This window comes from Oncorhynchus clarkii, chromosome 12 (assembly GCF_045791955.1).
Source record: "Oncorhynchus clarkii lewisi isolate Uvic-CL-2024 chromosome 12, UVic_Ocla_1.0, whole genome shotgun sequence".
Lineage (NCBI taxonomy): Eukaryota > Metazoa > Chordata > Actinopteri > Salmoniformes > Salmonidae > Oncorhynchus > Oncorhynchus clarkii.
Genome location: NC_092158.1, coordinates 10,074,249 through 10,089,818, shown reverse-complemented (window position 1 = coordinate 10,089,818; position 15,570 = coordinate 10,074,249). Strand labels below are relative to the sequence as shown.

The following is a 15,570-nucleotide window of genomic DNA, read 5'->3' as shown; positions in this document are numbered from 1 at the left end:
TTAAAAAAAAAATGTAAAATAAAATACTGCTCAGGAAGGAGACACGTTCTGTCTCCTTGAGACGAACATACTTTTGTGCGAAACGTGCAAATGAATCCCAGAACAACAGCAAAGGACCTTGTGAAGATGCTGGAAGAAACAGGTACAAATGTATCTATATCCACAGTAAAACGAGTCCTATATTGACATAACCTGAAAGGCCGCTCAGCAAGGAAGAAGCCACTGCTCCAAAACCACAAAAAAAAACAAAAAAACACTACGGTTTGCAACTGCACATGGGGACAAAGATCGTACTTTTTGGAGAAATGTCCTCTGGTCTGATGAAACAAAAATAGAACTGTTTGGCCATAATGACCATCGTTATGATTGGAGGAAAAAGGGGGAGGCTTGCAAGCTGAAGAACACCATCCCAATCGTGAAGCACAGGGGTGGCAGCATCATGTTGTGGGGGTGCTTTGCTGCAGGAGGGACTGGTGCAATTCACAAAATAGATGTCATCATATTGAAGCAACATCTCAAGACATCAGTCAGGAAGTTCAAGCTTGGTCGCAAATGGGTCTTCCAAATGGACATTGACCCCAAAATGGCTTAAGGACAACAAAGTCAAGGTATTGGAGTGGTCATCACAAAGCCCTGACCTCAATCCTATAGAACATTTGTGGGCAGAACTGAAAAAGCACGTGTGAGCAAGGAGGCCTACAAACCTGACTCGGGTACACCAGCTCTGTCAGGAGGAATGGGCCAAAATTCACCCAATTTATTGTTAGAAGCTTGCTGAAGGCTACCCGAAACATTTGACCCAAGTTAAAGAATTTAAATGCAATGCTACCAAATACTAATTGAGTGTATGTAAACTTTTGACCCACTGGGAATGTGATGAAAGAAATAAAAGCTGAAATAAATAATTCTCTCTAATATTATTCTGACATTTCACATTCTTAAAATAAATTGGTGATCCTAACTGACCTAAGACAGGGAATTTTTACTAGGATTAAATGTCAGGAATTGTGAAAAACTAAGTTTAAATGTATTTGGCTAAGGTGTATGTAAACTTCCGACTTCAACAGTATGTGACTCTTTTCAGGAAACTAGGCGTATGTTGCGCGTCACTACTTCACAGGAGAGACATTTGAACATAAACATTTTTTATTTTTAAGTATGTGTTTTTTGGCAGTAATGCCTCGTGGAGCGTGAACTTTCATGTGCCTTAATAACAAACTTGTATGCCATCTGTAAATACAAATAACATTGTTAAATTATGAGCCTAGTTGGTTTAGCCACAGAAAAAGCGGGCAACCTTCCCGCTAGCCATGATTGGCTAAGATAATGAGTGGGCTGGACATGCCGCGAGATGAGTTCGGATTGCCATGTAGCACGCTTCTGTCTATAACATGAGCTAGTCAGTATGTGTCGGTAATCATTTCTAATGCAGCTTTTTTGAAAGATATCATGTAGTAGAACTGCATAAGTATTGCTCTCCACTTTCTGGAGGACCGAGTTTTGAAATCAGTAGAATTAGAGTATGATAGCTAAGGAGATGGAGAAAATTCTGGCGTTTGATTGCAAATATGCAGACGGAGTCGAAAAGAGAACACAGAAGGCTCCGGATTACATCTTCAAACTAAGGGCAACCATGGCATCCGTGAAAGAGAGGGAGAAGCATCCATCCATATATACAGGTAAGAGAGTCTAGCTAGCTACATTTTCAGATATTACACGTTTCTAATTTTGTCAGAAAGTAGTTTTCCTTTCAAGGTAGCTAGCTAACATTGACCCTGGTTGGTTAGCTTCCTGCAGATTCATGCAGATTCCGATTCACGTTATGAGTTTATGGTTCATTGTTTAGCTAGCTAGCAACATGTAAACAAAAGATTACACTATGCAAGTAACTATTTCAATAGAATGTTTATGATGTCACTGCGACAACTGTCTATAGACGTAGCTAGTAAATTCGCTCTGGCTATCTGCTCCGATTTCAGAGCACTCTCTTCTGAGGGTGCCAGAGCGCAGAATAACTGACGAATCTACGAATGCTCAACACCCGTTGAATATGGCCGGTGTCAGTAAACATTGGCAAAAAAATTATGTAATTATATTGTTGCCAGCAGCACAGTTGCAATCACCAATGCTCTGGATAACATAAAAACAGCCTTACTAGCTCTGCTGGGACTGGTAAAATGGTCAGTTCTCTAATTTGTGTCTGGAAGTTGCTCGCAAGCTAGCCAACGTTAGCCAGTTAGCTTGGGTGCTTGACTGCCGTTAGGTCAGAACGCTCGGATCAAACCTACTTTTCGGGCCAGAGCATCCAGTGGGTGCTCCGAGAGTGAAAAAGCTGAGTTTACTAACGGCCAATCTGACAATGCTATGAGTTTACTAACGGCCAATCAGACAACGCTCTGAGTTTACTAACGGCCAATCTGACAACGCTCTGAGTTTACTAACGGCCAATCTGACAACGCTCTGAGGTTACTAACGGCCAATCAGACAACGCTCTGAGTTTACTAACGGCCAATCTGACAACGCTCTGAGTTTACTAACTCTCAGAGCGCACTTAGGCACTCCAGATTAAATTTCTGAACACACCCGTAGTATAAACCAGCCTTTAGTCTTGAAATCTTTAGTACATGGCCTCACATGTGAATCCTTAAAGAGGATAACATAGAAAAGCAGTGTACTGCACTTTGCTTAATGCCCCTCAATCCACACAGAATCCTTTCCTAACACCAGCAAGGCAGAGTTGTCCGCATACAGCGGTATTTCATGTATTCCATTTACATGTAACAGGAACAGTAGAGGTCTTAGTATGAGGCCCGAGGGACACCACATGATATCCCCTTAGTCTCAGATAGAATCCCATCAATGTCACAGACAGAGAGCTTCGGGTCAGCTACCCAAATATCTTCCTGTTGGAGGTTGTGCTGACCTGCTCTCCTAAAGGATGTTCTGTGCCCCAAGCTGGAGCGCTGGCGTCTGGCCGGGGGAGGCCTGTTCCTGGTCAGGTGGACATCTAGGAAGTTCTCCCTCTCCACCAGGTCCAGGCCCGCCAGCAGACTGCAACACAATAACATAACAGTAACTAATCTTCCAACTCAACCAAACCAACACAATCTTTGTTTCTGTGAATAATCTATTGATGTCAATCTCTCGAACTGACTTGCGTCTTCAATTTTTCTTGAAACAATCTTATTGAATTTATGACTGATTAATCGACACAGCTCTACTACCCTTAACTCAATGGATTAAAAAAATGTAAAAAGATTGTTTCTGTGTCTGACCTTTCGTTGGGTTCGCTGGTGGGGGCCTCGGGGCACTGTACGGTCTCCGGTCCGTCAGGGGAGGGGGTTTCAGTGGTGGAGGCTCCTGCTGGCTGGCTCTCCATCTGCAGCTCCTCAGTCAGGGGGTGCTCCAACATCCAGCTAGCCAGCACCTCGATGGTCCGTGAGTCTACTTCACCTGCCACACCTGGGGTCAAAGGTCAAGGAGAGGTAAGAGATCAAGTCCAAGTGAGGGGGACACAGGCCCTTTTTTTTAAAAAAAAGGGGGATATTGCATTAAGGCAATGACAATAGAAGTCAAAGTCAATCATTTGAAAGGGACACGTTATACAGGAGTGTTAGATTGGAAAGTTTGTGATGGAAGTACACTCAATCCAAACTAATATGGGGAAGAAAGACGACAGTACTAGCGAAGGAGTAAAGAAAGAAAAGAGTGAGAGACGGAGAGTGAGGGTCCTATTCAATCTAATTCAACGACTAGGTTCATAGTATAAGTATAAAATAGAATTTGTATTGAAAACATGCACGTGCGGATTCATGTGCTTAACCAAACAGTGGTGTTTACAATTAACCTGAACTGTATATGAATCGATATCAATATCTAAAAATGCTTTCTCACTATACAGAAAAATTAGGTAAAGTAGTCCAGAAACCTGGTTAACAGGGCTTAATTGAGAGGAGCCAGACAGATTTGAGTGGGGTACAGTATGCCAAGGAGAGGGAACAGAAAATTACAATTTGTATCACCATGAGCCTATCATTTCACATATTTGCTGGCTGGTTTGAAAAAGTTAAATTCTTGCATCACGATATATAATTTTTAGATTATAATCTAATGAAAAAAATGCCTAACAACAAAAATGCCTAACAACGTCTATTGTAAATCAGGAGTTGGAACCAGTTCAGGGAACAAAATCAAAAACAGAATAACAGAATCAGAACCGGGAATGAAAGTGATCTATCCTGTTCCCGGAACAGAACTGTTTTTTTTTAAAAGCATGGGAACCAGTTAATAACGTTATTTTATGTTTTCAAGTCCACAAAAAAAACGCAACAAAGCGCCTATGCAAAGTTCTCACTCTGTCACTCAGAAACTTCTTCCAGTGTCTGAAGAACGGAATTAACTTTCTCAATGCTCGTTATTAAGGATACTATAGTCGTCACGTTTCACATTGGATTTATCAACTACAAAAAGGTAAGATGTGTTTTTAATTCTAGTGCCGCTCTGCACACACAAGCTCGTTAGCTAGCTAGCTACAGTAGCTCTTGTCCAACATTAAGCCAACTCTCGGGAGTTCAAATACATTTTAAAGTTCCTCCATAGAAGTCGCTCTTCCATAGGTATTATTCTGCGGGCCAAATTCATATAATGCATGTCATAAGAAGATGCCCAGCGCGCCAAGCCTTCTCCTCCAACCTCTCTCCCCACCAGAAAAAAGTTCAGTCGCATCTCGTGCCCTACACTTGTCTATCTATCATGCACGTAAACAACTATAGCTGGGCCGTACCATAGCAAGTTACTTCACTAATCAGTTCGGATAGAGCAATTTAAGGTTTAAAAACCCCCAATATAAACTAACTTTTTTGGGGTCCGAAACGGTTCAGAACGTTATTTTCCTTGTCAGAAAAGTGGAATGGAATTAATAAAAGAATAGTTATTTTCAGAACGAAACGATTGGGAAATAATTTTGGTTCCAACCCCTGATTTGTAAAATACTAGTGTCTATACCACGACCCGTTTCGATAGGCCGCATGCAAAGAGGAAAGACATAGGAGTAGGCCTAAAAGAAAGAAACCAAGACCCCTCTGGAAAAGCAGGAACAAGTCTACAACACAGAAAGCGGATGGAGCACAGTACACACCACACTTAACACACAGAGCGCAGCGACAGCAATACCTGCTGCCTCCATGGCCTTGTAGATATGTCTCATAGAGAAGCCCATTTCTAGTAAGCGGACTGGGACAAACATTTGAGGCCGTTCTAGAAATTGAGGAGACAAAAAAAAAGGTAAAAGAAAAACAAGCCAACAAATCTGTCATCGACAGTAAAATGTTTGACATGTCATCATACAATGAAGGCAACGACAACTTCCTATCGGGCTGAAATGCAAAAGTCTTTCAGTAAGAATATATAAATGTAAATAAGCTATTTTTGATTTTGATTTTGAATACATTTGCAAAAAATATATAAAAACCTGGTTTTGCTTTGTCACTGTAAGTACTATTGCAGTAACAGCACTCAAAGTCCTTACAAACAAACAAAAGTTTACTTATTTTACCACAGGAAGTCCCTAAATTGATTTGCAGAACAGTGTGAACTCATTGAGCAGGCTGCACCTTTCCCAAAACAATTGTCACCATCCTAAAAAAATTATTTGGTTTTTATACAGAAAGAACTGGATGAATTCTCTATGTAAGAGGGCTTCCTGTTGCTCTATTTAGGACTGTTCATTTTCAACACAAATTCATGGTTCCATTCAAGCAATGTGAGTAGATGACAAACTGATTTCATGCATGCAATCAATCAACTCTTCATATACAAATACACAAGCTCTGGTTGTCAAAAATCAAGCACTCATAACAGAAATAACCAGCTGGACAATGAACATTAGCCGGACATGTCATTCAACATGCCATGACATGCAACAGGCAGACATAAAGTTCCCTGTGAGCATTACAGTATCTATTCTGTCTTGTTATTGACGGAGCGGAGTTGATCTATAGCCTGCTCTCAGATCTGTCTGCGCTGTATAGCCAACTGCAAACATATCTGGGACCAGGCTAGTTGGTCCGTGTTGCTGTGTGACTGGTTCTCTTATTGAATGAGATGGGCAGCACACCATAAAAGGCTGTTTACACATGCAGATCAATTCTGATCTTTTGCCACTAATTGGTCTTTTAACCAATCAGATCAGATCTTTTTGCCACTAATTGGTCTTTTAACCAATCAGATCAGATCTTTTTGCCACTAATTGGTCTTTTAACCAATCAGATCAGATCTTTTGCCACTAATTGGGCAAAAAAACAAAACAGAATTGGGCTGCCTGTCTAAACCCAGCCAAATTGCCTTCAATCTTCCATGTATTTGTTTTTCTTACCCGCGCCACGGCTCCTGGCCTGAGAATTAGCACAGGGCTCCATGAAGCTGGTCTGCTGCTCTGTGAAGCCCTCACAGGAAGACGAGGTGGCCAGGCCGAAGCCTGGGCCGGGACCGTGCAACATGGGGGGGTTATTAACCAGGCCGGCCAGGGTAGGGAACCGTGCTAACACCATCCGCCTAGAGGAAGCCAAGCCAACAACACAGTGGTAGTGGGCTGCATTTAGCACAAAGACAGCTGAGATACAGAGGCACCACTGGTTGTGTGTTAGGACTAGAAGTTCCTGGACAGAGGGAGCCCACAGAATGGAGTACAGTGACAATTAGAGGCTTCCAATTCTCTTCATAGCCTCATCATCAGAGGTAGAACACGTTTGTTACATTTAACATGTAGGGACGATTGCTCCATTGAAAATGTCCAGGAAACCGCCTCAGAGTTGAACTGTGCTGTAAGTCTGCTCGTCTTTGGGAAGCCAGCAGTTAGATCAGAACCAGGAGGAGTTGCAGCAGAGCTGAAGCCTTGGGAGGGTTAGACAGAGCACAGTCTCATTTCACACACTCACCACCACTCTGAGTCTTCTGTGTCTCAGACGAGCTGCCGACTGATATGGATCTGGAGCAGGAACATCAACAACCCAGGCTGTCAATGGAAAGTGTGTGTGTGTGTGTGTGTGTGTGTGTGTGTGTGTGTGTGTGTGTGTGTGTGTGTGTGTGTACACCCTGAAAAGGACTAAGAACTACTGTGATTCCGACATTAACCTTCATTAATGACTAAACGTACCATAACATAGAAATAGAATGACATAGAAATAGAATCTATGTATGGATCTGTACTCACTGCAGGAGGTTGATGGGGAGGAAGGGGTTAAAGTTCTCCAGGCCATCGGCCTGCAGCGCAGAGAGCAGGGAAGCAGCCAGGTCATTGGTGGAGGACGAGGCAGAGGCTCCGTTTGATTGACTGAAGATGGCGGTGCCCTCTGACCCCGTGCTGTAGAGAGACACAGAGCTGGAAGTCTTTGACAGTGGCTGGGACGAGGAGTGGTGACCAGGCTCTACAGGGAGAAATTAGAAATAAATGATTTTAAATTATTCTTCAGCGGCAACAACAAGCTAAATTGCAAGAACTTCAATTTTGAACAAGTCTAAAAAAAACAAGAATTTCGTACCACTCGTTAAGCTTAACCTTTCACACAATAACCCAGAGAGAAATACGAAGCCATATTGGACTGGCCAAACCAGAGGACTATACGTCTATTCTGAACATTACATTTTCTATAACCCAATAATAACGGTACTAGTACCCTTCCGGTCTTTGGTTACTTTGTCCTCCTGCAGTCTGTTGAGAGTTCCTTTGAAGATTAGGACCTGAGCTCTCTCCAGGTCTGACAGGGAAACACTCTGTTTGATAGGGCAGGGTCGCACAGCCCACTTCACCATGCTCCGCACCATAAACTGTAGCACAGACCTAGGAACACCATCATGGAAATACTGGAATTCAACGACAGAGTTATGCTAGATAGTTTTATTTCATTTTAAATAATTGCTTGTTTTAAACTGTATATGTAAATGTCATTTTATTTGGGTATTTGAAAAGCACTATATGAATCATATATTATATTCTGAATTTGTTTTTGAAAAATAAATTCAAAATCAATCTACCTCATTTCAGCAGCATTGCTGTCTTCTCCGGCTGGGCCAGGGCTCAAACCAGAGTCCCCTGGCTTAGCCTGGTCAGGGCTGCTACTGGTCAGGATGGCAGCAGTAGAGGGGTCTTGATGCTTTGGCACCAGCAGCAGGTCAGTAAACTTCCCACAGCTGAGGATGACAGCCAGGGACTTTAAGGCTCCCAGCAGGAGGTAGGAAACCCTTACAGCCCGGAGCTCCAGGGAGAAGACATCTGGCTGGGGCTTGGTCTGATGGGGGGAGGGGGTCGGTAGGGTTGGAGTTGGGGGGCAGGAGGACGAGGTACTACCCTCCTCTGGATCGTCACAGGACTCTGAGAGCGCTCTAGTTGGGGACGGGTGACTGTTCCTCTCCCTCTCTCCTTCCCTCTCCTCCGTCTCCTCTGTTAGCCCAGTGCCTCTTTCAATGTCATCATCGTCCATCATGACACGGGCGATGTCTTCATCTAGCCTGCGTTCCAGCACGCTCCGAGGGATGCTCCATCCCTCCTCTTCCTGCTCGGAGGAGCAGCTCTTCCTGGTTCTCCCTGCACCTCCTCCTCGTCCCCGGGCCTCCTCCTGCTCCTCCAGGAGGCCGGTCAGGAAGATCAGGTCTAAGAGGACAGAGGGTTTGAGGCCTCGGAATCTGCTGACGTCACACTGGGGCACGTCACAGGGCTCCAAGGAGGAGAGCGGAGTATCGCTGGGTGACCAAGAATTCAGGAAGCTTTGGTTAGTGGTGAGAGAACCAGGACATGAAACAGATGGAGAGGGAGGGAGGAAATGAAGGAGGGAGGACAAAAAAAGAAGAAGAAGAGAAACAAAAAGAAGGAAGAAAAGGGAAAGGTAAGAAGGGTGAATTAGGTAACCGAGGGAAAGACACATGATTAAAACAGAACAGAAATAAACAGAAAAGAAAGACAGACATGCACAACAGAACAGGATGGAACTGTAGAGAGACAGACACAACAGAACAGGATGGAACTGTAGAGAGACAGACACGACAGAACAGGATGGAACTGTAGAGAGACAGACACGACAGAACAGGATGGAACTGTAGAGAGACAGAACAGGATGGAACTGTAGAGAGACAGAACAGAATGGAACTGTAGAGAAACAGACACAACAGAACAGGATGGAACTGTAGAGAGACAGAACAGGATGGAACTGTAGAGAGACAGAACAGGATGGAACTGTAGAGAAACAGACACAACAGAACAGGATGGAACTGTAGACAGACAGACACAACAGAACAGGATGGAACTGTAGACAGACAGAACAGGATGGAACTGTAGAGAGACAGAACAGAATGGAACTGTAGAGAGACACAACATAACAGGATGGAACTGGAGAGAGACAGAACAGAATGGAACTGTAGAGAGACAGAACAGAATGGAACTGTAGAGAGACAGAACAGAACAGGATGGAACTGGAGAGAGACAGAACAGAACAGGATGGAACTGGAGAGAGACAGAACAGAATGGAACTGTAGAGAGACAGAACAGGATGGAACTGGAGAGAGACAGAACAGGATGGAACTGGAGAGAGACAGAACAGGATGGAACTGTAAAGAGACAGACACAACAGGATGGAACTGTAGAGAGACAGAACAGTATGGAACTGTAGAGAGACATAACAGAATGAAACTGGAGAGAGACAGAACAGAATGGAACTGTAGAGACAGACAGACAACAGAACAGGATGGAACTGTAGACAGACAACAGAACAGGATGGAACTGTAGACAGACAACAGAACAGGATGGAACTGTAGACAGACAGAACAGGATGGAACTGTAGACAGACAGAACAGGATGGAACTGTAGAGAGACAGACACAACAGGATGGAACTGTAGAGAGACACAACAGGATGGAACTGTAGAGAGACAGAACAGGATGGAACTGTAGAGAGACACAACAGGATGGAACTGTAGAGAGACAGAACAGGATGGAACTGTAGAGAGACAGAACAGGATGGAACTGTAGAGAGAGAACAGGATGGAACTGTAGAGAGACAGAACAGGATGGAAATGTAGAGAGACAGAACAGGATGGAACTGTAGAGAGACAGAACAGGATGGAACTGTAGAGAGACAGAACAGAATGGAACTGTAGAGAGACAGAACAGGATGGAACTGTAGACAGACACAACAGGATGGAACTGTAGACAGACACAGCAGGATGGAACTGTAGAGAGACAGAACAGGATGGAACTGTAGACAGACACAGCAGGATGGAACTGTAGAGAGACACAACAGGATGGAACTGTAGAGAGACAGAACAGGATGGAACTGTAGAGAGACAGACACAACAGGATGGAACTGTAGAGAGACAGACACAACAGGATGGAACTGTAGAGAGACATAACAGAATGACACTGGAGAGAGACAGAACAGACTGGAACTGTAGAGACAGACAGACAACAGAACAGGATGGAACTGTAGAGACAGACACAACAGAACAGGATGGAACTGTAGAGACAGACGGACAACAGAACAGGATGGAAATGTAGACAGACACAACAGGAAGGAACTGTAGAGAGACAGAACAGGATGGAACTGTAGAGAGACAGAACAGGATGGAACTGTAGACAGACAGAACAGGATGGAACTGGAGAGAGACAGAACAGGATGGAACTGTAGACAGACAGAACAGGATGGAACTGTAGACAGACAGAACAGGATGGAACTGTAGACAGACAGAACAGGATGGAACTGTAGAGAGAGAACAGGATGGAACTGTAGACAGACAGACAACAGGATGGAACTGGAGAGAGACAGAACAGAATGGAACTGTAGACAGACAGAACAGGATGGAACTGTAGACAGACACAACAGGATGGAACTGTAGACAGACACAACAGGATGGAACTGTAGACAGACACAACAGGATGGAACTGTAGACAGACACAACAGGATGGAACTGTAGAGAGACACAACAGGATGGAACTGTAGACAGACAGAACAGGATGGAACTGTAGAGAGACAGAACAGAATGGAACTGGAGAGAGACAGAACAGAATGGAACTGGAGAGAGACAGAACAGAATGGAACTGGAGAGAGACAGAACAGAACAGGATGGAACTGTAGAGAGACAGAACAGAATGGAACTGGAGAGAGACAGAACAGGATGGAACTGTAGAGAGACGGAACAGAATGGAACTGTAGAGAGACAGAACAGAATGGAACTGGAGAGAGACAGAACAGGATGGAACTGTAGAGAGACAGAACAGAATGGAACTGGAGAGAGACAGAACAGAATGGAACTGTAGAGAGACAGAACAGAACAGGATGGAACTGTAGAGAGACAGAACAGAATGGAACTGTAGAGAGACAGAACAGGATGGAACTGTAGACAGACAGAACAGGATGGAACTGTAGAGAGACAGAACAGGATGGAACTGGAGAGAGACAGAACAGAATGGAACTGTAGAGAGACAGAACAGAATGGAACTGTAGACAGACACAACAGGATGGAACTGTAGAGAGACAGACACAACAGGATGGAACTGTAGAGAGACAGACACAACAGAACGGAACTGTAGAGAGACAGACACAACAGGATGGAACTGTAGAGAGACAGAAAAGTATGGAACTGTAGAGAGACATAACAGAATGAAACTGGAGAGAGACAGAACAGAATGGAACTGGAGAGAGACAGAACAGAATGGAACTGTAGAGAGACAGAACAGAACAGGATGGAACTGTAGAGAGACAGAACAGAACAGGATGGAACTGTAGAGACAGACAGACAACAGAACAGGATGGAACTGTAGAGACAGACACAACAGAACAGAATGGAACTGTAGAGACAGACAGACAGACAACAGAACAGGATGGAACTGTAGACAGACACAACAGGATGGAACTGTAGACAGACAGAACAGAATGGAACTGAAGACAGACACAACAGGATGGAGCTGTAGACAGACACAACAGGATGGAACTGTAGACAGACAGAACAGGATGGAACTGTAGACAGACAGAACAGGATGGAACTGTAGACAGACATAACAGGATGGAACTGTAGACAGACAGAACAGGATGGAACTGTAGACAGACAGAACAGGATGGAACTGTAGACAGACAGAACAGGATGGAACTGTAGACAGACAGAACAGGATGGAACTGTAGACAGACAGAACAGGATGGAACTGTAGACAGACAGAACAGGATGAAACTGTAGACAGACAGAACAGGATGGAACTGTAGACAGACAGACAACAGGATGGAACTGGAGAGAGACAGAACAGAATGGAACTGGAGAGAAACAGAACAGAATGGAACTGTAGACAGACAGAACAGGATGGAACTGTAGACAGACACAACAGGATGGAACTGTAGACAGACACAACAGGATGGAACTGTAGACAGACACAACAGGATGGAACTGTAGAGAGACAGAACAGGATGGAACTGTAGACAGACACAACAGGATGGAACTGTAGACAGACAGAACAGGATGGAACTGTAGAGAGACAGAACAGAATGGAACTGGAGAGAGACAGAACAGAATGGAACTGGAGAGAGACACAACAGAATGGAACTGTAAAGAGACAGAACAGGATGGAACTGTAGACAGACAGAACAGGATGGAACTGTAGAGAGACAGAACAGGATGGAACTGTAGACAGACACAACAGGATGGAACTGTAGAGAGACAGAACAGGATGGAACTGTAGAGAGACAGAACAGAACAGGATGGAACTGTAGAGAGACAGAACAGGATGGAACTGTAGACAGACAGAACAGGATGGAACTGTAGAGAGACAGAACAGGATGGAACTGTAGACAGACACAACAGGATGGAACTGTAGACAGACACAACAGGATGGAACTGTAGAGAGACAGAACAGGATGGAACTGTAGACAGACACAACAGGATGGAACTGTAGAGAGACAGACACAACAGAACGGAACTGTAGAGAGACAGACACAACAGGATGGAACTGTAGAGAGACAGAAAAGTATGGAACTGTAGAGAGACATAACAGAATGAAACTGGAGAGAGACAGAACAGAATGGAACTGGAGAGAGACAGAACAGAATGGAACTGTAGAGAGACAGAACAGAACAGGATGGAACTGTAGAGAGACAGAACAGAACAGGATGGAACTGTAGAGACAGACAGACAACAGAACAGGATGGAACTGTAGAGACAGACACAACAGAACAGAATGGAACTGTAGAGACAGACAGACAACAGAACAGGATGGAACTGTAGAGACAGACACAACAGAACAGAATGGAACTGTAGAGACAGACAGACAACAGAACAGGATGGAACTGTAGACAGACACAACAGGATGGAACTGTAGACAGACAGAACAGAATGGAACTGAAGACAGACACAACAGGATGGAGCTGTAGACAGACACAACAGGATGGAACTGTAGACAGACAGAACAGGATGGAACTGTAGACAGACAGAACAGGATGGAACTGTAGACAGACATAACAGGATGGAACTGTAGACAGACAGAACAGGATGGAACTGTAGACAGACAGAACAGGATGGAACTGTAGACAGACAGAACAGGATGGAACTGTAGACAGACAGAACAGGATGGAACTGTAGACAGACAGAACAGGATGAAACTGTAGACAGACAGAACAGGATGGAACTGTAGACAGACAGACAACAGGATGGAACTGGAGAGAGACAGAACAGAATGGAACTGGAGAGAAACAGAACAGAATGGAACTGTAGACAGACAGAACAGGATGGAACTGTAGACAGACAGAACAGGATGGAACTGTAGACAGACACAACAGGATGGAACTGTAGACAGACACAACAGGATGGAACTGTAGACAGACACAACAGGATGGAACTGTAGAGAGACAGAACAGGATGGAACTGTAGACAGACACAACAGGATGGAACTGTAGACAGACAGAACAGGATGGAACTGTAGAGAGACAGAACAGAATGGAACTGGAGAGAGACAGAACAGAATGGAACTGGAGAGAGACACAACAGAATGGAACTGTAAAGAGACAGAACAGGATGGAACTGTAGACAGACAGAACAGGATGGAACTGTAGAGAGACAGAACAGGATGGAACTGTAGACAGACACAACAGGATGGAACTGTAGAGAGACAGAACAGGATGGAACTGTAGAGAGACAGAACAGAACAGGATGGAACTGTAGAGAGACAGAACAGGATGGAACTGTAGACAGACAGAACAGGATGGAACTGTAGAGAGACAGAACAGGATGGAACTGTAGACAGACACAACAGGATGGAACTGTAGACAGACACAACAGGATGGAACTGTAGACAGACAGAACAGAATGGAACTGTAGAGAGACAGAACAGAATGGAACTGGAGAGCGACAGAACAGGATGGAACTGTAAAGAGACAGAACAGGATGGAACTGTAGACAGACAGAACAGAACAGGATGGAACTGTAGAGAAACACAACAGGATGGAACTGTAGACAGACACAACAGGATGGAACTGTAGAGAGACAGAACAGGATGGGACTGTAGAGAGACAGACACAACAGAACGGAACTGTAGAGAGACAGACACAACAGAACATGATGGAACTGGAGACAGACAGACAACAGAACAGGATGGATCACAAAAGTCTGGAAATAAACAGCACTGTGCATGAAAACAATTCTCTACAGTTGAGTGTGTGTGTGTGTGTGTGTGTGTGTGTGTGTGTGTGTGTGTGTGTGTGTGTGTGTGTGCGTGTGTAATCTCTACTGTAATACCTGACAGAGAGGTCAGCCTCCTCCCATTGAAGCTTGGCTAGGGGGCTTCCTTCCTTCAGTACCCCCAGCAGGGTAGCCCTTCTCCCACTGGGTTTGTGCAGGCAGAGCCCCCCTGCCCGGAGCCCACTGTCCACTCCTCCGATCAGGGCCAGCACCGGCCACACCTCAGAGCACAAAGCACCCAGTTGGGTCTCAGAGAGGCCTGAAGGTCCCGTCACCAAGTCTCCTGGTTCTACAGTCTCCTCTCCAACACAACTCCTGACCTGCTCCTTGTTCTTCTCCCTTTCATCAATTCCTTTAGGTCTTGGGCCTGCTGGATTAACAGGGACAGATAAGAAATCAGATAAACTCCCAGGGGGCGCAGTGGTCTAGGGCACTGCATCGCAACGCTAGCTGTGCCACCAGAGACTCTGGGTTCGCGCCCAGGCCGCCCAGAGCCGGCCGCGACTGGGAGGTCCGTGACGTGACGCACAATTGTCCTAGCGTCGTCCGGGTTAGGGAGGGTTTGGCCGGTAGGGATATCCTTGTCTCATCGCGCACCAGCGCCTCCTGTGGCGGGCCGGGCACAGTGCAGTGCCAGGTGCACGGTGTTTCCTCCAACACATTGGTGCGGCTGGCTTCCGGGTTGGATGCGCTCTGTGTTAAGAAGCAGTGCGGCTTGGTTGGGTTGTGTTCCAGGGGGACGCATGACTTTTGACCTTCGTCTCTCCCGAGCCCGCACGGGAGTTGTAGCGATGAGACAAGATAGTAACTACAAATAATTGAATACTACAAAATTGGGGAGAAAAAGGGGGTAAAATAATAATAATAAT

General features: G+C 44.9%; 1 protein-coding gene across 9 annotated transcripts in view; it reads right to left on the bottom strand.

Annotated features, from left to right (window-relative positions):
- The window catches only part of LOC139422690 (probable E3 ubiquitin-protein ligase HERC1), a 111,945-nt gene that overhangs the window by 40,646 nt on the left and 55,729 nt on the right, over positions 1-15,570 (bottom strand). For 3 of the 9 annotated variants that reach the window (XM_071173894.1, XM_071173897.1, XM_071173898.1), the window contains exons 39-46: positions 14,759-15,071; positions 8,032-8,760; positions 7,674-7,837; positions 7,211-7,424; positions 6,374-6,552; positions 5,173-5,256; positions 3,276-3,462; positions 2,924-3,051 (exon numbers count right to left, since the gene is read on the bottom strand). In XM_071173894.1, coding sequence (XP_071029995.1) covers positions 2,924-3,051; positions 3,276-3,462; positions 5,173-5,256; positions 6,374-6,552; positions 7,211-7,424; positions 7,674-7,837; positions 8,032-8,760; positions 14,759-15,071 — 1,998 coding nt within the window. Of the gene's footprint in view, positions 1-2,923; positions 3,052-3,275; positions 3,463-5,172; positions 5,257-6,373; positions 6,553-6,935; positions 6,986-7,210; positions 7,425-7,673; positions 7,838-8,031; positions 8,761-14,758; positions 15,072-15,570 lie in introns of all 9 variants that reach the window. The other 6 variants (XM_071173895.1, XM_071173899.1, XM_071173902.1 and 3 more) reach the window with 5 other exon arrangements.